At 39.7% G+C, this 26589-nt stretch overlaps 1 protein-coding gene across 5 annotated transcripts; it reads right to left on the reverse strand.

The window, feature by feature from the left end:
- Positions 1-479: 479 nt before the first annotated feature.
- Positions 480-26361, reverse strand: thrap3b (thyroid hormone receptor associated protein 3b). 5 transcript variants are annotated; one of them, XM_067612471.1, is made up of 11 exons: positions 26342-26361; positions 14076-14217; positions 10278-11075; positions 8428-9045; positions 6815-6981; positions 6517-6628; positions 6329-6404; positions 5628-5809; positions 4021-4252; positions 3340-3489; positions 480-2196 (listed from the first exon to the last, which is right to left on the reverse strand). In XM_067612471.1, the coding sequence occupies exons 2-11, from the start codon at positions 14201-14203 to the stop codon at positions 1969-1971; spliced, it is 2691 nt and encodes an 896-aa protein (XP_067468572.1). In that variant the 5' UTR covers positions 14204-14217; positions 26342-26361; the 3' UTR covers positions 480-1968. The 5 variants fall into 5 exon arrangements, 4 of the variants coding, with proteins under 4 accessions (XP_067468572.1, XP_067468571.1, XP_067468573.1 ...); XM_067612470.1 differs by lacking the exon at positions 26342-26361 and adding an exon at positions 18543-18918; XM_067612473.1 differs by lacking the exon at positions 26342-26361 and adding an exon at positions 18543-18919 and having other exon boundaries at positions 2061-2196; positions 3357-3489.
- Positions 26362-26589: the final 228 nt, after the last annotated feature.

Consider the following 26589-nt stretch of genomic DNA (forward strand, 5'->3'; position numbering starts at 1 on the left):
TTTATTTGTTGTGGTTTGTCTTTGGACTGTTGGTCAGATAAGAGAAGGTATCTGTGAATGGTATGGAAAATTATAATCTACATTTTCCACTAATTTCTGGTATTTTATGGACAAATGCCAATAATTAGTTTTAACTGTACAGTGCTTTATGGTCATTCCTGTATTTTGCCAACTATATTAAATGTGCAAGTGAAGTTTATGGCCGAGCTAAAAGTTATATATAATACTTTTATGTATTAGGTTTTAATAAGGTTTAAAGAAATATATATTTAAAAAGTTAAAAACTGGGTTGATCTAGCAATTATTATTATTATTATCATTGTTGTTGTTATCATGTTTACACATAATGAGCAGTTTGATATATGAGACCCAAAATAACGAGGAAGTAAAGCCAAAGTCAACAAAACAAAATTATCACAAAATCAACACAGTGGGCCGTCTTAACATTTCTACATATCTCATAAAATCACACTCACAGATTTGCCCTGAATCAAAGAAAAATTTATTGAAAATTAAAAGACATGTACTTAAAAGCTCTTGAGAACAGTAAAAAAGTTTTCAGCTTCGGATTAATCAAAACAAACAAAAACAAACAAACAAAAAAAAAGACACAGTCCTACAGTTCTGTTTAGTACATGCAGTATGTACAGTCAAAAGTGGGACGAAGCAGCACAGTGAGATTCACCAAACTAGTTCTGCTAGTTTGTGTTAACTCCTCTTAAAAAATAGACACTTTTCATCTTTGCCTTTGACAAAATGTTTTGTTTCTCGACACTTTTTTCCCCCTCATCAGGTTTCATGACAGAAGATTAAACTGTGGGTCTTTTTTTGCGAGGACCATATTCATCTTTTGTTTCCCCTACCTCACACATTAAGATTATAATAATTTAGGTCTTATAATTCTATACATGTATTCGCCTTTTGTCATAACTATTCATCTTTTTTTTTTTTTGTTTTATTAAAACTCTAAACAAAAAGGTAGCCACTTACCTAAACTTATTTGACAGAGGTGTAAACCTACATGTGTTTATCAGTCTAAAAGCAAAGCAAATCAATGGATTTCGGTGCTAATCCTTCAATTTACACTTGTTTTGAACTGAAAACCTCCACAATAAATGAGAATATACTGTAGCACGAACACACGTGACTTCCTAATGAGAGATACAGATGAAGTGGCACTATATGAAAAAAAAAAAAAAAAGCTCAGACAATACAAGTGACACACATCAATCATTCAGGGGAGTAAAACAAAACTCATGTTTTGTGATTTATAAATGACAATCATGAGCCCTGCGCCCACTACTGATTGGTCCCATGGAGCGAGGTATCAATCAAACTTTTCATGCAGTAACATCAAAGATTTATCACAGCCCAAACATACACACACACACACATACACACACACACACACAAAGAAAAAACAATGACATGGAAATCATCTAAAGCCTTCCAACACTGACAGACAGGAAGTACAGAGTTGTACCTTCAAACAGATTACAGAAGTACATGTTACTGTAGAATTATTTTCTAAGGCACAAATGCTTTTGTTATTCTCTCATGTTTTCAGAGAATATTAAAACTATCTTTGAACTTTTTTTTGCCTCAGTACTTTCTCCCTTACAGCGTACAATTAAGTCACCGTGAAACCAAATGCGAACTAAACCAACAACGGTTCTCGTTACATAAAAAAAAAAAAAAAAAAAAACACCCTGAAATTATCCTCACATACAAAAGTAACAGAGTGTTGCTCTTCATTCAAGTCAGTTACAGTTCTTTTACTTCACTCGAACTGTGAGAAGGCTCAAACTCACTGAACAAATTTTAACTGTTAAATGATGAGATGATGTGGAGGGGGGGAGAAAAAACAAGAAAAACAACCCCTTTTTTTTTTTTATTTTTTTTTTTTTTAAACCGCTCTGCCGGGGACGTTGCTGCTACCGGAGTTGATGGAGCGACGGCTGCAGCAGCTCACTGTTTCTGGGCGGAGACGTCTCCGACACCCTTGGCGTCTTTATGATCCATCTCTATGTTGTCGTCTCCCATGTCCCCCTCTTCTCCTCCCTGGAACATGTCGTGGGTCCACTTCGGGCTGCTGCCTCCTTTGCGGTAGACGAAGCGACCCCGGCGGGTCGGGAAGGACCCTCGGCCTCTTCCGCGGTTGTCGACCCAGGTTTTCTCGCCATCGCGATCATCGTGCTGAAAATATGTGCAGACAGTGTTAAAGGTCAAGATGAGAAGAAGAAGGGTTAAATCCTTTATCACAGCAGGATAATTCAGCCATGTGCATCAAAAAGGGACCACTCACCAAAAAACTGGGCAAACTTCTTTATACTTTTTAAAATGTATTTATTTTTAACTGCATTTCTTCAATGTTTAAATAGTTTGAAAGTCTTGTCTCTAACATGTTTATCAGGAAATTTTATGTTTATCTTGAGCCATGTTTGTTCGCTGCCCTCTTAAGTTAAGATTACAGTCTTTACTCTGATTAAAACAAACCTCAAATACTTTTAAATAAATATTAGTTTTTCTGCTTTCTACAGCTGACTTAAATAACATAAATACTGGTTAACCACATCCAGTTAATGAAAGCTGTATACTGGTTGTTGTGAAGTGGTCTTTCAAGAAAGAAATAACTTGCTGGACTGTAACGCAGTTCATGTTGGTGTCTCTGGACTGATAACTCAGCCAACATGACTTTATTGAAGATATATCAACTGAAGAGATATTTGAGGTGACTTAGAGACGGTGTTGCCATTAAACTGATTGTCCCACTAGAGAACACTGACTTTATTTTTCTTTTATTATGTCATTATAACTAGAGTTTGGGGGCATTTTAGGGAATGAGGGTGGGGATGGTTGAGATGTGTCTCAATCCAGCACTGCAGATCGCACCAGCGTTTATTTTTCCAACTGTAACATGTTTAACTTGGAGCGTCTTGGTATTCAAATGGTTATGACGCATTCCACATTATCTGCAACGTCCCTGGTTCGACTCCAGCTGGGGACCTTTGTTGTATATCATCATGCCCCCCTCCCCCCAGCCCATCCTGCCTCAAAGATCCAGGATATATTTCTTACAGGCTCATATAGCTGTAAAAACCTGAAACAGCGTTCTGTAAATCTACAGTCAGCTTAAAGTCGAAGCTGTGGCTCCAGAACTGCTTGATAATTATTATTAGTTGTCCATGTCCACATACTTCACATATATGGATTAAATGTAGTCTATCTTGATTTGTGAGTGGCCCACATTCAAATCATCAAAGTTAACATTAAAGGGTTACTGGCAGAATATCCATTAACATCTATAAAATGTCACTGAATTAGTTTTCAGAGACTCACCAAGTAATACTTCCTACTTTTGGGAGTGTATTCAGGGTCCCACTCCTCCTCTGGAGGGCGCACTGGAGGATTCATATTGGCAGGGTTGCCATTGCTGTTGTTGCCTGGATAATTTCCTCTGTTCCAACCTCGTCCCCTCACTCTGGGGAACTGAAATCATAACAAGAGGTTGAATTGAGCTTGCAGTAAAGTGACAAGTACATTTAAACATCCAGTTTTGTTTTTTTGTTTTTTTACAATCATTGATTCTAAGATGAAGATTTTTTTTTTTTTTTTTTTTTTTTTTTTTACAAACTTGGTCCAAGTCAGAGTCAAAAATCGACCCAGGGACGATGAGAATTACAGAACACACACAACAATAATTAGGCTTCACAAATGAAAGCCATACGGATGGAAATAAAGCATTTTTGTTTAGTAATGAGGTGAGATCCACTGACTTGCGCTACATTACCTTAATAAAAATCAGGTAGTGCATGGAATATGTATGATAGAGTGTCATCATCATTATCATCATCATCCACATTATGTTCCTTAGCATTAGGAGGAAGGAACAGAGCAGAGAAGCGTAGTCTACTGTGATGCCATTAGGACAGAGAATTGCAAGAAGATGAGATGTCAGTACCTCAATGAAAAACAAATACAGCAGCAGAAGAGATGAACAAAGCGCGGACAGGAACTTACAAATCCACGGCCTCGGCCTCTCTCCATGTTGTGGCCCTCATATTCGCGAGGGCCTCTCTCCCCGGGCCCGCTGTAGTCCCGCGGGGGATAACGCGAGTGACCGTAGCCCTCCCCCGCATGCTCCATCCCCTCTCCCATGTACTCTTTACCTCTGAAAGGTGGGGGATAAGGGGATGGAGAGGACGAAGAGGAGGAGGAGGATGGAGAGCGATCCCGCTTCTTCTTACCCTTCCTGTGAGCAAAACATAAAACGTTACCAAAAGAGAAGTCGAAGATTTGTCAAAACTGTGTGAAAGATATAAACTGCAAGGTGTGAAAAGCTAGTAGAGTGGTTACAAGTGTTACAAGAGACATGACTTTTCTGTTTTCTCCTCTTTATTCTTCGCATATAAACAAAAAACGCTGGTTTCACGCAGGATGTGACAGAAACAACAAGAAAAGAAATAGCTTCTAGCAGTATTTAGATAAAGAGTTATACATTACACTTACTAGTTAGTCCAATAGACGGAGTATCTACAGGTCTTGCATCTCTATTGCAGCCCCACAGCACCCCTGAGATATTACATTATGGCTCTGCTTGGGAGCGAGTTTTGAGGTTTTGTTCTACTTCCAGGTCCCTGTTCTTACTTTTATCTACAAACAGCACCTTCACTGTTTTTCCTGTAGCTGTATCGGAGCTGTAGAGCAGCACTTCGATGTTTAGCCGGAGCGAGCAGAGATAAAATGCTGATATCAAATGACTGAAAGCTGAAGATAGATTAAGATGTAGTCTGTTGAGTTTATTTAGGAACAGTATACAGTTATCGAACAAAGCAGGTGAAGAGGGGTCATATTATACTACCCAACCACCAATTCTATGAAAAAAAAGAAACACAGTAATGTATAGAGCTATATCTCACAGTTTGCCATAATTTCTATGTCCACAATCTACAAAAAAGGTTTAAGAAGAAGCTAAAGACGTTATTCTTAATGACAGGATCTTCATGTTTTGTTTTTTTGTAATATGCGTGTTTAGTTGAACTGAGATTGTTATTGTTTTGTTTCACCTGTAGTAAAGTAAAGGGGGTTAGCTCCAAAGTTAGCAACAATGGGCTAGCATAACCCAAAGACACAAAACAGAGAAATACAGAACAGAGAAATGTGTGTGACTGCAGAGTTTACGGCAGATGGACCCCCAGAGGAGTAGTTAATGCCAAGGGAACAATTAATGAGGATCCCAATAAACAATATATTGTATGTTTTTAATTACTGCTTGTGCAAACTCAACATTTATTGCTGCTGCTGCTTCACATGATGCTTTTCATCAGAAACTAGAGGAAGGCTTTGAATTTGAAGCTTTGAAGCAAGAGATACAATTTGTTATCTCTCATCACACCTGACTGCTATTGTTAATAAATAATAAACTTTATCTTACAAAGAAATGGGAACTACCCCAACTGTGTCCTATCTTGAGAGGAACATAATACAGCAGTTGGCTATAAAAGTTATATGATAAATGTGTGGGGGAGGAAAAAATAAGGAAGCTGATATGTTTGTTTTTCCACTACATGTCCCTTGTAACAATGGTAACCACTCCACCAATCACTGAGACAACACATTAAACATACTTGGATTTCTTGTGGTGCTTCCCAGATTTCTCAGAGGACCTCTCTCTGCTCGGTCCTCGGGAGCCTCCTGGGCTCCTGCCTCCTTCACGCTTGTAGTCGCGCTCCTTCCCAGCAAACCTCTTACGTCTTTCAATATCCAGGCGAAGGTCCATCACGTCGCCTTTGAACTTTTTACTTGGATCCTGTAGTGAAATGCATTTTTAAGTCAACAAAACGAGCTGTTTGCAATACCGATGGATAATTTTTGAATTAAAAACACTATGTGTTGCAAATAAAGAATAATACAGAAAGTTTATTTCTTTAAAATAAAATACTTTGCAGAATTCAATATAAAATACAACCAGCAGCATGCATGTAGCATTTAAAATAAATTGAATTTCACAGTTCGTTTGTAGCTTGATTTTTTTCTTTTTAGGGAAAAATACTTACAAGGTAAAGGCACTGATAAGCGTCCCTTGAGAGGCTTGGACTCAGGATCTTAATTCACTTCCTTTTAGCCTTTGCTTGGGTTTGTACATACCCAATCAATAACCATATCTCATAGGCTGGGGGCTTGCTTGGCACTTACAAAACACAATTGGGTTCTTTTGATTTAGAAATATGCATCCTTTGAAAGAAAAGCACAAAGCTGAACACTGCTGCTGTGGATCGTCTCAAATTTTCTTGTTCCAAATACATCAAATTTCAAAAGGGCTGGTCACCTTATAGCTCGTCTCGTCCAAATCCTCAAACAGGTGAGAGTGCCTCTTAAAGGCACTGGGGGAAACATCGATTCTCCTAAGAGGAGAGAGAAAGCCTTCGTGTCAAATTATTCTGTTTCCCCAAAATAAAGCAGAATTCTTTGTTGAAATCATCATATAATGATCAGATAGCTGGACGTCGTAGGTACCTGTGGATTTCTGGGCTCTTCCTTGGCTTCATCATTTCTACCTCTGCAGCTTTTCTTTGGTACATGGCAAACCGCTCACTTAAAGTCATGTCTGTGGACTGAAAGTGTTGAGCTGCAAACAAAGAAAAAAATATATTATTCCACACACAGCAGCACCAATCGTCACATATTCAATGACTTGTAAGTGATGTGATGTTTAACATGTCCGGCAGATTTTGTCCGATCTCCTGTTGTCTTGTTATCTTGACTCTTTTTTTTTTTAACATTGGAAATCAAACCAGCACAGGTCATACTATACCTTTGATGTAATGCACAATTGACACTATGTGCTGAGCAAACAGCTCAGGGGGGCTGCGACAGAGCTGAGCGGTCTGAATGTGCTGGAAAATGGAACGAAACTCCGGCTCTTTCTTAATGGGATTCAGCAGATCTCGTGACATGAAGCGATCTTTAGACAGGGAAGAGCTGAGAGAGAAGAGTAAGTGAGGAACACTGATTAATGAAGTATGATGAGGCTTGAATGCAAAAATATCAACCGTGCCGGCCCGAATACAAGACAAAGATACTGTTCTTGAGGAGATAACGTTTGAGAAAGTGGCGGTCATATTATAATCGAGGACAAGACACTGACACGTTTACGTCCTCTTTTTCTTTTGGGGATAGTACAAGTTCACTTCTAGACTGGTTAGTTTGTTCAAGTCCATTTACAGTGTTGAATCCAAATCTGCACCCTCTGGACTTGCAGACTTTTGTCATACATACTGTGGCATATTCATCAAGATGAGATGTCAAGTCTGTGAGGGCATAAAAGGCGTTATTAGACTGGACACTCATTTTAAAATTTCCTGACCCTGTAACCCGTTTTAAAGAGTTTTTTCTGTCTTTAATGGTTCTGGTATTAACAATGTGTCACTACATCAGTAAACTTATAGACCTACATCAAAAATGAAAGACGTATTCCTTCAAAAAACAAATATTAAGGTGAACACCCTGGTAGCTGAATGGTTACAGCGCCTGTCTCATAACTGCATCATCCCTGTTCGACACCAGCTTGGGACCGTTGTTGCATGTCAACCCCCCCTTTGTTTCCTGTCTGCTATCAACTCTCCATTAAAAAAAGGCAAAAATTCCCAAAAACATAACTTTAAAAGCTTTTTAAAAATAAATATTATGGCTTATAAATTGTGTGTAGCGAGTATACTGGTTGCTCTGCTTTTACTGTTGTTATGTAATAATTTATATAACTTTTATATCGTCACATCCTTGCTATGAACTATGAGTAATCTTCCAAGTAAAGTGTCATCTGCACGCCAAGTGGACTCTCTGGAAATCCACAAAGTCCACATGAGCCCTCTTGTGGACTTGATAAATTGTAGATTTGGAGAGAACCTCATCACTCACAGGAACGTGCCAGTACAGAGTCTGCAAGAGCTGCTGTGAAGTCTGGACATTTGGATGCAGTCTTTTAGAGTTAGTCTGCTCTCCAAGTGTTCAGTTAGTCATGTTTAACCTCGTGCAACGTGTTTTTCTACCACATAGGGAATAAATTACTAAAGAGTGAAAACAAGTCAAAAGCGTATCCCGGTGTCTTTACCGCAGATACGGACCAAGGACCAAACTGTGAAGAGTTACTGGTGCCACAAAAAGTCATGACGGTCAAAGAAAATCCCTCTGACTGCTTCCAGATCCTGACAGGAGTGTGTGTGTGTGTGACTGACAGACGAGCTACACAAATGAGGGATTTACGTTTCGTGAGAGAAGGCTTTAAGGATGAGGATCTGTTAGACTAGTCTGACAGTGTTTTGTCTCTTCAAAAAAAACAGTATCATCAAATCACGGTAGTCTTATATTCAGGCCATTACGGTAATATTGTAGTGTAACATCTACATGACTGGATTTCACTGCACATACCTGGGCATGTCATCTAAAGAACCTATTTTGAGTTCAAACTCCTCCCTTGACGCAGACTTTCGTCGTACAGGTGAGTCGACGCGAGGAGGGAAGGCGCCGGGGAACAGCGGCCTGTCCTTCTCTCTGGAAGTTGTGGGAGGGGACGGACTCCTTCTGGCCTTCTCCTTTTCTTTCTTCTCCTTCTTCTTAGCCTTCTCCTCTTTCTTTGAGCTGTGCTTGCGGCTTCTGTACATCTCCTCCTCCATGTGATCTATGGGCTCAGGCTCTTCAACATCTCGCCGGCTTTTCTCCTTCACCGACGGGTAGGAAGTTGAATAGCTCGGCTCGTCCCCCCATTTCCCGAAAATGTCCCGAGCTGTGAGGGTGGTTTTGACCTCGCCATCGTCCTCCATGTCCCTCTCTTTCAGCCCGTGAGACTTGAGGAACTCCTCTTCTCCGGCATCGAAGAAGGGCAAGGTCTTGTCTTCTTTGGAGTCGCCAAAAGAAGCGGACGAGATGTTGAAGAGGTCTCCGGACTTGCTGCTTTTCTCTAGTTCCCTGTCTGTGGCGCTCTGCTCCTTGTCGCGACCGTTCTCCTTCTCAGCTCCCTGCTTTTTGTTTTTATTCTCAGCCAAGAACCTGAAACAGACAACCAGACTCAGCTTTAGTACCTGCCGCGCCAGGTACATAACTTATATGCACTTCATGGACTGAGGAAAATAATTTATGAGTACAACATATTCTCACAAGCTGAAAGTGAAAAATACAGTACACACCAGGGATGGGCTTAAAACCCAATAATATTTATATGATTATAACTTCTGTCAACAACTTCCTGCTGAAATACCCTTTAATCAAATCCTTCTCCCTCCCTCCTACAACCTGACGAGATACTGATGCACATCTTTTGAGTTTTTATCATTTCATCACAAGTGTTATAATTGTGCATTTGAACATTTTGCAACTGCGAAAATTCTTTTGACAGAAAACTATCTTGTAACAAAGATGCTAGACAAGAAAATGTAGTCAAACAGGAAGCATTAAGCTGCTGACTAAAGTTTAACCAGGTTATAATGTGAGGAAAAACAGTTCAGATTTACCTGCATATGTTGCTGCCTTAAAACATTTAAGAGTCAACGCACTGACACTTAAATGTTTACAGTTTTAGACATATTTTGACCGTGCCAACAATGTTTCATGTGTTTGTTAGGTAAAAAGGGAAATATTGGTCTAAATATGCAATGTTGTGAACACAATATAGTATCAGACTCCAGTGATTTCCTACCATTCTTGATTAGACATTAATTTAGTTGATTAGACATTAGTAATTGTCTTCTCCACTAACTTGGGAAGCAAACTTATATATATATAAAAAAAAAACAAAAAACAAAACAGTTCACCTTTTCAAATTATTTAGGATCAATGAGCCTGCTAACTGCTTGTCCATATTGCAGATAAAATAGATAAACCACACAAACTTCTTGCACAATCAGGCTGGCCTCTGGTTTTGATTTCCTATCTTAACCTTAGTTATGTAGTTTGTATAATTTGTAAAATAAAAAAATAAAAAAAGCCCATCCCTAATACAAAGAGTACACATTGCACATAATTATACTCACGTAACCAGTACCTTCCTAAGTAAGTGGGATTTCATACAACTTCCTCTGAGTGCACAGAAAAGGACAATTTTCACTGCACTTAAAACCTGGAGTCTTATGTTTTCCCTTTTAACCTGCATTCTTCCAAGGATCTTTGAAAAAGGCTAAACATATTTGAAAGAAAAAAAAATACATGTTGCAAAATGTGTCAACAAAATTAGAAAGAAAACAATGAAATAACATTTAACGGCGAAAACGATGAGACAGACGTACTTTTTGAAGGCGGCGGAGATCACAGTCTTATCTCCAGGTTTGGCGTCCTCCTTTGAGAAGAAGCCAAAGCCGCTGAAGGAGGCTGTTTGTCCTGACTTGGTGGGGCTCTCCGCTGGAGGGGAAGTCACGCTGCCAATGGTTCTCCACAGAGGACCGCCGCTGCCGGGCCCTTTGCTCTCAGAACCGGAGGTAGCGTCCTCTTTCTTATCAGTCTCTGGGCTGATTTGTTTAGGGCTGGTGTCATAGTCTATCCATTTACCGCCAGATGCCTTCTCGATGGCGCTGCCATCTGTGGCCTGACCTGATTTCTCTACTTGGCTATCTGCTAGCTTGTCCTTACCATCCTTGGCGCCAGGCTTGCCCTTGCTGCTGCGATGGCGTGGGGAGGAGGACCGGGACCGAGAGGAGTAGCTGGAGCGCCTGGAACGTCGAGATCGCCCCGAAGACGAGCGGTCAGAGTAGTGGGAGCGACTGCGGCTGCCCGAGCGCTTCTTAGGTGTGCGGGAGCGCGAGCGGCCCCTCCTGGGACTATGTGAGTGGTAGTCCTGGTCATGGTGGCGGTCGTGCCAGCCTCCCCCGCCACCTTGCCAATTAGCCTTATAACCATAGCCGCCGCCTCCTCCCCTGTTCTGGTAGTGACCGCGTTGGTAATAGCCTCGGTTTCTGCCGCGGTAGTGGTAGGGCCTCCGGTAGCCTCGGTTGTAGCCCCTGAAGCCACCTCTGTTGTTCTGATAGTCCCGGCTAGGATAGTTTCTGTAGGACGGAGTGTGTGAACGAGAACGGGAGCGAGACCTAGAACTGGAGGAGAGAGAGAAGAAGGAAAAACAGAAGAAACAAAGTTAGGTTTAAGAATGCAAAGCGTGTGGTTGTTGAACTCCGGAGCAAGACAGTCCGGACATTTAAATGAATCTCTGACCACACACACGTTCCTCTTTACTTCAAACTGTTGATATAATTTTTGACCTGACATGCATTAAAATAACAAATAAATTCATGGGATCAGCTGCTTTAAGTACACTTACAGTAAGAAATACAGGAGTTGGTGTAATTCTTTGAAACCCCCATTCATAGCACAAGTAAACACATCCTGAAACACATCAGGGGTTACCAGAATACGTCTAATCTGAAGTCCACATATAGATATCATTTAGATTAGAAGATGGAGCCCTATTACAGATGTTTAACTTAGTTATTTGATGTACTACAGAGAAATTTCAAAAGACAAATCATAAAGGTTCAGAGCTGATACTTCAGCTATCTGGCCAGCAGATGGAGCTCACACTGTTTGAAACAGTGGAGAGAATGAAACGTCTAAAAACTTAATTCTTATTGTGGTAAATGCAGGATTTAAATAAAAACAAACTAACTATTCTTCATTTTGGTGCCCACATCATGGTGTCTCGTGGTCCTCGAACCACATTCTGAGCACCAGTAAGTGAAGAACTACTAATGGGTCAAGTGTATCTACAGTAGTCAACAGGGTCAATGTAGCCGTATAAATAACTGCTAAGTATCTCCACTGAGCACAGCCACTTCATCCTGACTATGAGAGGGTCTGTCTGTTGCTGTCATTCACTCATGGTGACTTAAAATGCTAAAAACATATATTACATATATCAAACACATTAACGATCTACCCATAGTCTCATCAATATTTCAACTTTTATCAAGATTGTTCATAAGATGAGAGCAGTACAGCGACTTTTAATAGGATTTGAGTTGAAAGACAAAAGAAATTATATCCATAACTAAAAATACTACACCACAGTACAGTATATACATTTGTGAAACACTAATAGCAACAATAACCAAACCAGCTTCACTGTACAAGCCTACAAAACACAACCTTCATATTCCAGTAAAATGTAAAGTAGCATGTAAATTCACAGATGTGATGACATGAAAAAACGTGACACTGACAAACACAACATTAACACTGCACCTGTGTAAATGGCCCTAAGAGAAACCCGATGGATGAAACCACCAAGTTTGCAAGTACACGTCACAGCTGCATTAACGGAAACACATCGTGCTTACCCCTCGAACCTTTTCATTGGAACAGATCGGTCCTGAGCTGCGTTGCATTACACACAAGATACATTCCCACGAGCAGGATAGTCTGTGTCGCATTAATGTAGTCTATGCGGTGGAAAAAAAAAAAAAAAGAGTACACCCAGGACACAATCTGCTCTAATCCACAGAGGGAGGAGGCAGTAAAGAGGGAGGGAGATACAGCAAGGCCAAGAGGACTCACTCTACTCCTGTTTCCTTTGACAAATCATTGACATGCGGTGTAGCAATTCTGTTCGGAGAAAACATCCGATCCAACAAATCACTGCCTGTGAAAGTTTTTAATAAGCCCTATGCTTATTTTTAAAATAAACATGGTGAAAACGGTCAAGATGCCAGAGTGGGAGACACCCCTTATTAAACATAATATTAAACAAATAAACTATTATATTGGGCATGTTGGTTGACATTTTAAAAACTGTAAAAAAGTAGAAATAACTGGAAGATTCCTGACGAGAATTAAGGTGAACTGATGCAAATTGCTTGAGGCTTTGTCGGCCTTTTCTCCCACACAGGAAAATCATTCATGCAAATTGAGAGCAAACCTAGAATGAGTTGAGCCGCATAAAACAAGAGCAATAAGGAACTTACTTCAAGTTCAACAAAAAGTAAACATGAATAATGGCCAGATCATAATATTAACTTAGTATTAAGTCTTCGCCGGGTCACTGAACATTAAAAAAAACCCCAAAAAGCTTGTGGCAGTTCTAAATCCTAGACAGAAAGCTAAATAAAACTGAAATGCACGGCGACTTAAGTGAAGTAAAATGGCTTATTTTCCTTGTTGCTTTGTACAATCCTACGACCAGAGTCAAACATTAGCAAACCAATACATTCAGCTGATGTTTGTGATAAAATATAACTACTGACTAATCTCACAGATCAGAAACCGCTGCCTGTACGTCACAAAAACTATAAATGACTGTTGTTGAAGCAGAACCAAAGCAGCAAATTCTGTTTGGAAACGTTTATTGTGTTAAAAGATCAAACTGACTGACGTGCCAAACCTGAGTTATTATACATTTTGTGCTCTTATTTTTGCTCTATTAAACTATAGATTATGAGTCACACTAGTACAAATAACAAGCACTTGTTGTGCAATATTGGAAAAACAGCACTGTTTAATCATTACTATGAAAGTAAGTTGTAGGCACTTCTATTAATTACTTTATAATGCCTGCCTTTTATGACTTATTGGATAATTTGGATCATAAAGGTCTACATTTTTTTTTTTTAAAATCAGGCAAGAATAAATTTTTGGGGCCGATGCCGACACCGATATTAGGGAGTAAAAAAATCCGATAGATGCATCGGCCGATAATTTATACATAAACGTACATTTTTTGCAATGATCCTTCAAATGTGGTTATCAAATACTTGTGACAAAGCTATGTAATGGAGGCAGGATATTTTACAGTTTAACAATAAACTTTATTGAACAAAACGACATCAGTGCACTGAAATAGTAAACCTCACTGGTAATTTAATAATTATAAATTACTATAAATAAAAAAACAGAACAAAAAAAAACAAAATATGTACGTATATGTTAAATTTGACTTAAAAAAAGTGTAAATGTACATAAAATGCTGCCTATGTAACTTAAAAACATTTTAAATAAAACATATACACCGATATGTCTCTGATAGGCTAATATCGGCTCTAGTTTTGAGGATGGTATCAAACGTTAGATTCACATTAAAAACAGAGAAACGTGGCTGGGTTTACCTATAGCGACGCTTTCTGGATCTTGAGCGGGAGCGGCTTCTAGAGTGAGATCTGGAGTAAGATCTGGATCTGGACCTGGACCTTGACCTGGAGCGGGACCGAGCTGGAGAATCCGGAGCCTTTGACATCTTCGCACTTACACCTTAAAAAACACAAACAGAGAAACGAGTTAATGTCATCAGTTATAAAAGGTATCGTTGCTACATAATTGACCCACTAAATATTAACTAAGTGAGTCAACCGGACGTCATAAAAGTTATAACGTTCAGCAACGAGTCTCTTCAAAGCAAATATCAAATACAATTCAAGGCAAATCCCCGACATTAATCAGGACCGTACAGCTACATATTTCTAGACCTACTGACAGACTGGGACTGGGCGGCATACATGACACCTTGTCACCTGTCATCAAGACCCCCTGCACCTAGCTGCTTTCAAAAAAACTGCCCCCCAACAACCCCTCAAGCCCCTACGTGACCTTGAACTGTCAGAAAAAGAATAAATCAAAACCCACGCAGTGAGAACACACAGACAGCTGGAACAGCATGTAAACATGTGCACATGAGCCGGCGGCAACATGAGACAGGTTGAGCAGAGCTTCTGTGCACACAGGATGTTCGGTCTGTTGCTGCACAACCTAAATAGTTTGTCCAAGGACGCGACCTTCACTACGACGACGACTGGATAAAACCAACGGCGCAGGATCGGGCTTATTAAAATTAGACGCCGTCATCTTTAAAAATAAATATACTAAATGAGGCTGGTTAGAACTATAAATGAGCTCTGTGGGCAATTTCAAGTCAACCAGGATCCCCTTAAAGCAAAAGGTTATATTTTTATCCCAAACACTGGATTAGAGCGGCGACAATTAGTCGATCAACAGTTAGTCGATCGATTAGTTGATCAGCAAAAAACGCCAAACATTCGCTGGTTCCTTTGCAAATGTCAAGTTTTTCTGCTTTCTTCTGTTGTGTGTTCATTGTAAACTGAATATATTTGGCTTTTGGGCAGCTGCTTGAACAAAACAAGACATGTGATGATGTGGAAAGTTACAAGTTAGTCATTTTTCACTATTATCTGACATTTTACAGACCAAACAATCAAGAGAAAATAATAATTAATAGTTGCAGCTCCACTCTGGATGTCTTCCATTCAACCTTTTACTACTGCGCTGCTGCCAAACATGATTCAGTAAAATGTTTAGACGTTACGTAACTGTGAGGTAAACAAGAGATGCCTCAGTTAGGTGACCTTGACCGAAAGCATACTAGCGAATCGACACCAACAGAAGATTAAAAAATGTCAGAAGGGATGAAAGATTAAAGAGGCCTGCGGCATGTGCATCATTTATTGCATCCTGACACTGCAAGATAATCGTTATCAAGTTAATGCCAAGGGGAATGCTTTTTTTTTTTTTACACAATTATAAAAGCAGTTTTTTCTCTCTCCTGCTGCCTACTGGCCAAGATACTCTAATAATTCCTAAAAACATTTTTTCCTCTTCATGCATCTCTTTTACAAAATGGATGTCAGAGCATAAAACTCCCTTAGAAAGCAGCAGCAGCAGCCCCGGAGCAGGTAGTGTTACTTTAGAGCAGCAGAGCAAGGAAAACACTTTAAATACGACACGGACTTGAACCAGGATCTTACTGTTGTTAAAGGCAGTGTCCCCTGGTACTAATGACGTCAATCTGTTATCCCAACAGTTAGATCTTTGCAGTTTATTTAAGATTCCCTTTGATGATCCTTATCATTATAGGGATTTTTTCCCACTAAATGTTGTGGCATGCCTGTTTTCTTTCATGTTGGAAGGGACAACAGTTGCTATGAGCCACACAATGGTCTCACTGGGTTACTCCGGTTTTCTCTGCCTGGCAAGGAAATCCACCTGAGACAATCTAGTCCTTATTGCTGTTGTGCTGAACCTAAAACTTTCAATACACGTACTATAATTAAGGTAAGCAATGCCTCTTTGCATGCCTAGGTCCCCAATTTGTTGGGTATCTATCACTGTAGTTAAATTTAGGGAATAATCTGAATAACCTGTTTTTTTAAAGGGGTTTCACTGTGGGGGTTTAATATGCAGAGCTTGTAGCCTAGAAGCGCATAGAGAAGCCGAGATACCTTCTGATAAGCTTTATGGTTAACAGCTACATCTCTTAAGAGTTTGCATGCATAGCATCATCCCTCACGCTGTTCTGCTCTGGAAAAAAAAAAAATCAGGTGCCTCAGCGAGTTGACTTTCACCACATCATCTATTATTATCTACCGCATGTATTATCGGTTGTACATCACCAAAGCCCAGCTCTCCCTTCAACATCAAAACAAAAAAAAAAGGAAGTAAAACTGAGCATGAATAATTTCAGGTTTTTCCATTTCATCACGGTGTGCTATCTCTGACACTGTTTGGGGTGAACTGTACTCACCTGTAAATAAATACTACAACAAACTTTCACATGCAGTAAAATGTAAACTACGTCTTTCTCTGGCCTCGGCTCATGTTATCCGTCATGTAACGTGCGCACCGATTTGATAATAGTAGAACTGGTTCTTTGGTTTACCCTGGAAAGTAGCTAAGCTTGTTGAGTGGGTTAATGTTAAACTGAAGTGTACGCACCATCCAACCAAAGACAAACATTTTAACTGTGGAGGAAACATCTGCATATTGTCAACTGGAAACACAAGTCTTATTTGAATGGCTTCATGCAGGTTTGAATCCCCTTCTGTTAAGGTCAAGCTCTTGAAAAGTGTATATAATGTAATATTTGTAGCGCTGCAACTGACAATTATTTTCATTATCAATCAATCAGTTGTTTCTCTATTAATTGATTTGCTATTTGGTCTATAAAATGTCAGAAAATTGTGAGAAATGCCAATCACTGTTTCCCGAAACCCAAGATGACGTCCTCAAATGTTGACCAACAGTCCACAACAAAGATTTTCATCATCTTTCATGAAAATTTTCACATTTGAGAGGCTGGAATCAAAGAATTTGGACTTTGACTCGTTCAGAGTCATTTTTAAGGAAAAATACAAAGATCCTCTTGTTCTTACTTTTTAAATATGGATATTTTCTGTTTTTTTTAGTCTTCTATGACAATAAACTGTATATCTTTGGGTTGTGGACTGTTGCTCAGGAGGAAGGAAGACATTTGAGGTTGTACCTTGGGCTTTGGGGAAAAAGTAATCATCATTTTTCACCATTTTGTGACATTTTATAGAGCAAACGACTAAAATAATCGACAGATTAATTTATAATGAAAATAGTTGTTAGTTGCAGCCTTATATCAGAGAAATGCTTATTTTAACTACTGTATATGAATTACACTTTATCAAATCCGAAATACAATTTACAATTATTACTTCACTTGGACAAATACACTGGCAGGGGAACAACAAACAACACTAAGTTCAATGTTCAAGTTGGTCAGTTTCAGTTGTTTATTCAGTTCTCTTCTCTTCTCTTGGTAATCATCACCATTTAAGGTTGTGTACAAGGAGGCACTATTAAGCTCCTAATGCACTAGAGAGAACAGGTGCCACTGAGTTACACACTTGCTGAAACGAAACAGAGACAGATAGACAGAAAGATAGATAGATAGATAGATAGACAGCCAATATGTATATAAATAGTATATATAGTAATATGTCATGTAAATTGTCATTGTAATGTCATTTTTTACCATTCAATATTTATCTCATCACTGCGTGCACTCTTCACTTCTTTGCACTATTTGTATCCTGTTTACAGTTTACATAAACTGCCCCACCTGTATGCAGTCATTCTTTGTGTATATTTCTGAGGATTGCTGTGTTTTTATTCTGTGTACACTGTGTACACTGAGAGCCACTAAACCGGAGTCAAGTTCTTTGTATGTGTACCATTTAAGGTTGTGTACAAGGAGGCAATATAAAGCTCCCAATACACTGGAGAGAACAGGTGCCACTTAGATATACATTAGCTGAAACGAGACGGAGATGGTGAGATAGATAGAGAGATAGATAGATAGATAGATAGATAGTTTGAGGTTATGTACAAGGAGGCAATATAAAGCTCCCTATACACTGGAGAGAATAGATGACACAGAGTAACACATTGGCCGAAACCAAACAGAGATAGATAGATAGATAGACAGATTGATATACAGATAGATAGATAGATAAATAGATAGACAATTTATCCCAAAGGGAAAATGAAAATGCCACAGCTGCCACCCGACGTAAGCTAGTAAACTACTGATAAAATACTGTCAAAGATATATTCATACTTTTACTTACAGCAGCAGGAACAGACAACACCATAGCAAATACCAAAGTCCAATCAAACGGACTAAAGCTATCGATACTCCTGGCAGCAGCACTGCGTGGCTCCGTGCAACACTAACGTTATCGATATGCCTTTTAACGTAATTAGCTCGTTTCACCAAACATTACATTTAGATGAGAAATGAAACTGGTTGCAATTACCTTTTTCACAAGACTGGTCGTGGTGGTTGTTGGTTTTTTTTTTAAATGAATAACAGTTTGTAGAAGTGGCGCAACCTTTGAGGCCAAGCTGCTTGCTCGTCTGGTCCCTCCTTCCTGGTTTCACTGTAAGATCCGAGCGTAAACGGATGTTAGCGGGCTAGCAGGCTAGCAGCAGCGGGGCTATCAACTAGCCGACGAAACGGACGCACTGTGCCGTTAGAGGAGGCTGGGTGTCACTCCCCCGATTAAATACATCTGTGGATGCTTCTATATATTTGTCAACTGTGCTAAATGTATGCTTTCGAGGCATCAGCATGTAACGGTAGCCAACGATCGACACACACAATTAGCTCACGATGCTATCTATATATTTGACCTAAATCACGCGAGATTTTGCGTGACGAAGTGTAGATGACCGCGGGGGATAGGGTCAGATTTCCTCTGTGTGTTTTACGCCATATGTGGTGTAATTTAGTGGAGTTAATTATCTTGTGCTGTATTTCTTATTGCCGTACCACCTGTGGTACTGACACATGGCTGGATTAAAAGAATAAATGAGCTTCTGGGCCACTATTACTGTAAAGGGCAGGTTCACAATTTTTCAAGTTTGTCTTAAAACAACAGTCAGGAGCCCAAAATGAACATTGACATAGGTTTTTCTTGCTGTAATCATTCCTCCTGTTCATACTGGCCTTTAGAAGATCCCATAATGCACTGTATGTGCACTGTAATGCATTGTAAGTGATGGGGGCCAAAATCCACTGTCCTCCTTGTATTTAAATGTTTATCTGAAGAAAATCTGAGGTTTCAAGGCTGTCCAAATTAGTCAAATCAAGTAGATATCTTTCAACGTTACAGCCATGTTAGTGCCAAAGTTCCTGTTTTTGTTACTACACTTCCACCACAGCTGAACAGGGAAACACTGTACGAGGAAACACAAAGAGGGAATTTGATGCTGAAAAGACTGTAGATGTGGCAGATAAAAAGCCTCATATAAGCCTCAGATAAAGTTTCGCATGCATTTTTGCACAATATGACATACTGTGGATTTTGGCATCCATTATTTGAAGGGGATCTTTTAATAGCCAGTTTGAACAGGAGGAATGATTACAGCGAGGAAAAACCTCGTTCAGTGTTAATGTGGGCAGCTGACTGTTGTTTTAAGACACTTGAACAAATGTGAACCTGTACTTTAACCCACCGTTCTTCCTCCTCTGTACATTTGATTAAACACAAATCACAACAGGAATATACACCAGTGTAAGCTCAACAGGGCTCACACAGGGCTCCTGTATAAGCCAGAGGCTCAAGATCAGGTATGCATTGATGGATGCAGGCCTTCTTGGCACAGACCGAGGGGCCCAACACATCAGGGGTCCTTAAAGGATATGGCTGGCGATTTCCTATATATTTCTTATTGTCACCAAATCTCATGTGCACAGCCAAAACAATAATGAATTGATCCCACTTACAAGTATTGTGTATCCAAAGCCTGATATATCTTATTCCTCTGTCCTATAGACCTCCATTGTTGTCCAAATATTATTAAAAACATGTCAGAGAGCCACACCGCTGCACTGGGCGACCTGTTATTTCACGCTGACGGCAAAGGTTACCATAGTTGGTTTAGAAACGGCTCCAAAGACTAATAACAGCAAAAACATGTTCAGTCTCAGGAGAGTAGTTCCTTGTACAGCAGATGCCACTGTACATGTTTCCACTTACAGTGCTTCACTAGTTGGTTTCTTGCCTTGCACAGACATTCATATAATTCTTAGTAGTCATGAGAATTTGGTTCCTGGTACTGAAAGAGCTGGGAATTATTTGCTCTACTGAAAAGTTTTTTGTTCTTTGTGTCACAAAATTACGTCAGTGTTGCACCTAGAAAGCTTTTTTCACACTTTCAAACATTTTTGTATAATATAGTTTTATTATTTGTACCTACTGTGGATTATATACTGAGACATTACTATATTTAGTGATAAAAACTAAAAAGAATACGTTTTTAGTATGCCTTTCTTTGTTGTCACATGGAAGAACACATGAATATACCTCTTGCTTATACAAAATGGCAGTATGCTTGTCTGTTTAGTTTGTATTTGTATCTTAAAAGCAACACACTTGGCCAATAAGTTGATTCTGAGCTAATTCTAGTTCAACAACACTGGTTCAATGGAGCATGAAGTTTACTGTCAGGATTCAGTCAGTTCACACACAAAAACCAACCATTCTTTTTGGGATAATTACATCACTGAAACAAAAGACTTTTCACCAGCAAGTTTACGATCTCTCAACATTTCACAGCTTTGTCACCCCCTTTGAAATTTATGACTCTTTATTATCCATCCTGCGGTGGAGGATGTTGGAGCTCCTCCCAGCTGTATTTTAGTAAAGCCTGAAGTTGGTGTCAGCAGAGCTTGTGCACTATTTTTATCAGACTGAGCGACATAATGCCTCCGATCACAAAGACAGATTCCACTCTGAACTCCACTGAGGGGCCACTCGACCTTGGCCAGATAAACTTAGTTGCTAAAATTATATTCTGTCTCATTTCACTGTCGTGTTTTCTATTGGGGAATGTGAGGGTCAGTAGTAAACGAGTAACACATTTGTCACAAAGACTCCTTTCATATCACTGGAGTTAAGCCTTTAATTGGGTGAACTGTATGCCAGTATCTATTCAAAACGGAGGAACGAGTATCAATTTTTTTGAGGGATGTTTTGCACCAAAATAATGGAAACAAGTCATTCAAATGAGAGCACAAACAGAATCACTGGCCTGTAAAAAGTTTCCTCTTGTCGAACTGTGTGCCACCTGTTGACCTTCGTGAACTTCCCACATAGTGAGAAGGAACGTAATCCTTAACAACTAGACCGGAGTATAAATGAGTCAAATTCACTTTCTAGTGACACATATTTTTGCCCGTAGGAGTGCCGTCTCAATTTTACTTTCTAATTAACACTCAACATTTACTTTATTGTTTATGAGGGTTTTTTTTACACTGGGTCTTTATCAACACTTACTCCTACTTTCATCTTCCTTCTATATAGAGAACTAAACAAAATGTCAAATTGATTCAACAACAAAGATGCAATATATATTAATATATGCAGTACTAACCTGACACTGTGTGACAATTTCATACTCTCTGCACTATGCATACACTACTCACTGTATGGATATTTGTGACTGCAGCCATTCAGTACTAATACCATGATGTAACATTAGCATAAGTGAAAATTACAAGAACGCATAAAGAGTCGCCGACTCTGATGCTGCTGCCCCAACAGATGGCTGCAAAGAAAACTGCACTTGCCACAACAGACTGGTAGAAGATATGCAACATCTTGCTGCACACATTGAGGGACCTGAGCTGAGTCAGCTTTGTCCCTTCCTAAGCCTAAGTGTTACATTTTCAGTCCAGTCTGTTGTCAAGGTGAGCGCACAGGTATCTGTAGCCCTCCACCACCTCCACCTCTTCTTCCATGATGGAAATAGTGTTTAGCGTATTCCTGGTCCTCCTAAAATCCACAACCATCTCCTTCGTCTTGGTCACATTTAAAAGGAGGTGGTTGTTCCCACACCATGCCACAAAGCGGTTCACCACTTCCCTGTGTTCAGTCTCCTGTCCACCACTGTCCACACACCCCACAACTGCAGAGTCATCTGAAAATTTCTGCAGATGACAGGACTCCGAGTTGTATTGGAAATCTGAGGTACACAGAGTGAAGAGAAAAAGTGGAACTACATGCATCTGTCACATTTGCATAAAGCAACTCCAGCATTTTATTTTCTCTGGTGGGGCAGTTGACAAATTGTTGAAATGTTGGGTTGAGACGTGTGGTTTAAGTCTCCAGAAATTGCTATGAATGTATCCAGGTGTTTTGTTTGTAGTCTGGCAGTGATTGAATTGATGACGTCACACGTTGTTCTGCAACAGCTGTTGGTGGGATGTAAACAGCCACAAAGATGGCGCATGTGAACTTCCTAGGCAGATAATGTCAAGCCCCCAGGTACAGCGCCGGGCTTTGAAGGCAATTTGACATAGTGGCCAAACTGTGTAATTATAATGTGACAGATGCTATTGGGCCCAAAAGACTTTTGCCCATAGACTTATATTGTAAAAGAGACATCTGTAAATCAGTGGATACATTTTGTTGAGTGTCACAACCCCCGAGAAATGAGTTGTTTCACTATCGGAATTTGATCCATCAGTCTGATCACATTTTGAAAGTCTAGAAGAGCTGCACAATTGAATCGTTTTATCTCCATTCGAGTTGGCTGGAGGGCTAAACTGGAAGTTAGCAGCCACTGAGCAACTTTCTTAGAAATAAACGGGGCCCCGTCTCTGATGCTGTATCCAGTTCTCTTTACACATCCATGGATAATATGGACGAAAACCATGAATGTATTGTAAGAGCTGGATATGGTGCCGCCGCTCAGCCTTGCAGCCTTGCAGCCAATCTTTCCCAGTGGCCACTTGCGTTATTGCAGCGAAAAATCCCCCTGCGGGTTCAAAAGGCATTTTTCCCATAGACCACCACTGTAAAAGAGACATCTGTAAAACTGCAAACAAGGTCAATTATGACTCCTTCTATTATGCATTTTTGAGCCATGGCGGTTTTATATTTGTAAAATTTTCCTTGAGCTGAGAAAAGCAATTTCAAAATCTGTGACATTACTACAACATAAAGTCTATGGGCCGAGCAGGAACTAGTGGCGGGAGCCAGCAGGAGAAACACTACTGCACTGCAGTAGTAAACCCAGAAGTAAACCCAGAAGCTAGAAACTTTTCCAGAATATGTGTCAGACAAATAATTCTTATTGGACTGAATAGGCGCCATTTTCGGTCCAGCTCTAATGCTGCCTTCAAATGGAACCGTGAGCTTGTGGTTAAAACATGGGAAGTCGTGTATACGAAACACTCGGCCTTCAAGTGGTTAAGTCGGGACAACACTTCTGCAAGGCAACATGGATGCCAAAAGCTAGCTACATTAGCTAATATTAATGTTACTGTCAGCATCTAGAAGCCACCAAGGCTAACAATTTAGCTAGCTAGCGAGCGGGTAACTTGACAGAGGAAAAAGATGAGGCCATTGGGAACATCAACATTTTCCTCAAACATTAGAAAAATTTTAAGAAAAACTCGACTGAAATTACAACATATCAACTTACTATCCACCAAAAAATGAACGTCCATGGCCTCCCCTATTTCTGAAAGTGTCAACAACACGTCACAAGTCATGAACTTAGGGCCTTCAGAAAATCTTCACTTCCAAAGTGATGAATACCACAAGAGGGGGGCATTCATATGGACTTTCCTCATAAACATGGTAAACACGACCCCATTTGAAGGTACCATTATAATACATCCATGACGAAAACTCATGGCTAACAGTTCGATGTCTGGGTTACACATATCACATCAGTACACACCATACATCACAAAAACAGTAAGTAAAATACATTTTACACTTTATTAGATGTGCAACTTTATAAAAATTCAATGATTTGAAATAAAGAAGTTAAGCGCCAGGTACACAGGATTCAAAACAATATTGGCATGTCCATTAATTACCAGTTTAACTGATGTATGGCATTTTTATAGATGTTTGGACTCTGTACCGTCTCCTTGAAAGCAGGAGCTTAAAGTGATGATTCAGGCGATGGCTTGAATCCTGAAGATTTTATCTGGCAAGTTTGACTATTCTGGAGAGTTTGGTTTTGTTTACAGCCACGTATTCAAACCAGAACAAGTGTTGAATGTAAGAAGACTCTCTATGAGGAACTGATACACTCTGTTTATTTGGTGTTGACTAACCTCAAAACTCCCCATTTTGTGCAATATAAAGAGACTATGCTGTATTCCTCTTCTTTGTTGGTCTTTTCTGTTTGTTGCATAGCCTTTGCTACCTCTGCAAATGGAAATTTAAGTGACTTCAACCTGAACTTCATGCTAAATGAAAAAGTGACATTTGGTGCATGGGTCGCCAAGGAAGGATTAACTTTACAAATCATCCATCCAGAAACTATCACAGCCAGATAGGTGTCATTAGGCTGTAACTCAGCTTTTGCAAGAAAGACAGAAAGAAGAGAATAAAAATAGAGAGAGACAGAAAGAAAGAAAACAAATAGAAAGAAAAGAGAAAGACAGAGCGTGAAGGTGCAGCTGAGCCTATAACTGTCTATTCCTCACTCTGCTTGATAACGACATGCAATCCAATCCACGGAAGTCACAATCTGCACCAAAGACTTCACACCTCAGCATGGCACGCAGTGATCAGCTCCCCTCTTGTTGACCTCAGACAAAGACATGCTAACAGTGCATATTCACTGTCATTTTCCTTTGCAGCTCAGGTGTCAGACACTCAGATATTGCCCAGGTTAAAATTAACCCTGACAAATCTCTCCTTTGGCCAACATGTCAGACCACACGTCTCCTTGTCTGTCACTGTCAGTTATGAGCCGTTTACAGCCTCTCTGGAGGTTTGGATTCCAAGGGGCTGAGAACGACTTTGACCACTGAGGTCATGAGATTACACTTCAGAGTCAGCCGGATTAAAGAGATCATAGCGCGTAGCCTCGCTGAAACATGAAGCGTGTGGAGCTTTTGTGTCATCATTCAAAATAGAGCAAACAAACAACAGGCGAAAACAAAACTGATGCTGTTATAGTGAAAAATATGTAATAGAAAAATCACACTTTGTACTCTAGTGCACCACACTTTATACTTTGCACTTTGGATGAACTCAATTTGTTTTTTTTTGGCACTGCCTGGTATGAAGTAGGGAGTAGCTTCGCCTTGAACATGTAATAGTTGACAGCTTTGATGACACCTGGTACTATACACCTTGTAACTCCTTGTCTATAAAATACATGTACACTTTGTAACCGACATCAGCCTGCAGTTACGCTCTGTTGTGACTGTATACTTTCTTTAAAAAGTTTATCTGAAGCTAATATGAAGCTTCAATGGTTCGTCCAAATGAGTCAAACCAAGTTGATATCTTTCTACATTACAGTCTTGTTAGTGCCAAAGTTCCTGTTTTTGTTACTACCACCACAGCCCAACAGGGAAAGAGTGGCAAATATCCACTTGATAAGACTAACTCAGACTGCTGGAGCCTCACGTAAGCTTCAGATAAACTTCAGAAAAACTGTTTCTGAGGGTAGGGTACCTAAATACAGGGTCTAATGGGATATTTAAACGGAGTACTGTTGGCAACACTTTGTGAACCTCTTGCCAAAAAAGAATTTAGGAGTAGTGGGTAAGACCAGAATATATGATAGTGATTTTTCACTTCACACTGTCTCCAACAGCTGGAGGATTTAGTGAAATGAGTCTTTTGGACTGGTGTAATAAAGAATTAATGAAGTTTTTCCAACAAGACTCTCTCCATGAGGCTGAACCTGAAGTTTTCCATTGTAACTCACATAAATTCTCCCAAACCTCCTCTAAAATACTTAGATTACCCCTATTTCTTTTTTTATGTATAATGAGCTACATTTTGTTTGCTGCAGACCCCTATAAAGCTTTGAGGTTTTTAATTGTTTCAGTTTAAAACATGTTTTAATTGTTTTATCACGAGAATCTCATTCTGCTGTAGTCCTGTGCCAGCTTTTAAACCATTTCTCTTTTCCTTCCTGTGATAAGAAAGTGAATCAGCAGCAAAACACACACGAACGCGTTAAAAAAAAAAACTTTCTCAGGAAAAACAGAGTTTTAAAAGAAAACATGGCTGCACAAAACATGTAAAGTGTGTAGTAGAGTAAAGACGGTGAAAAGAAAGTGGCTCACCTTGCAGGGGGAGACTGAAAGTGTCAGGAACAGAGAAGAAGAGCGAGACGTCTTCGTGCTTCCTCGTTTATAGAAACCTCAGTGAAAGGTGTTAAGAACGTGCACAGGCTCAGCTGCAACCAACTGTCTGACAACCACTTGGTGAAATCACATCTGAATTATAAATAGTTCACTTTCTGGAAGCGTTTTTCAATCATGTTGTTTGAAGAAAAGACAGCGTTAGAATCTGTGATGTGTTCGTCTGTAAT

The sequence above is a fragment of the Thunnus thynnus genome, chromosome 15 (genome assembly GCF_963924715.1).
Source record: "Thunnus thynnus chromosome 15, fThuThy2.1, whole genome shotgun sequence".
In the NCBI taxonomy this organism is placed as follows: Eukaryota; Metazoa; Chordata; class Actinopteri; order Scombriformes; family Scombridae; genus Thunnus; species Thunnus thynnus.

Coding starts and splice junctions, on each gene's coding strand:
- thrap3b (XM_067612471.1), bottom strand. CDS start 14,203: ATGTCAAAGGCTCCGGATTCTCCAGCTCGGTCCCGCTCCAGGTCAAGG. Junction 6,629..6,814: donor AATTGTGCATTACATCAAAG/GTATAGTATGAC, acceptor CTTTGTTTGCAG/CTCAACACTTTCAGTCCACA. Junction 4,253..5,627: donor AAGCACCACAAGAAATCCAA/GTATGTTTAATG, acceptor TTTTGCTCACAG/GAAGGGTAAGAAGAAGCGGG.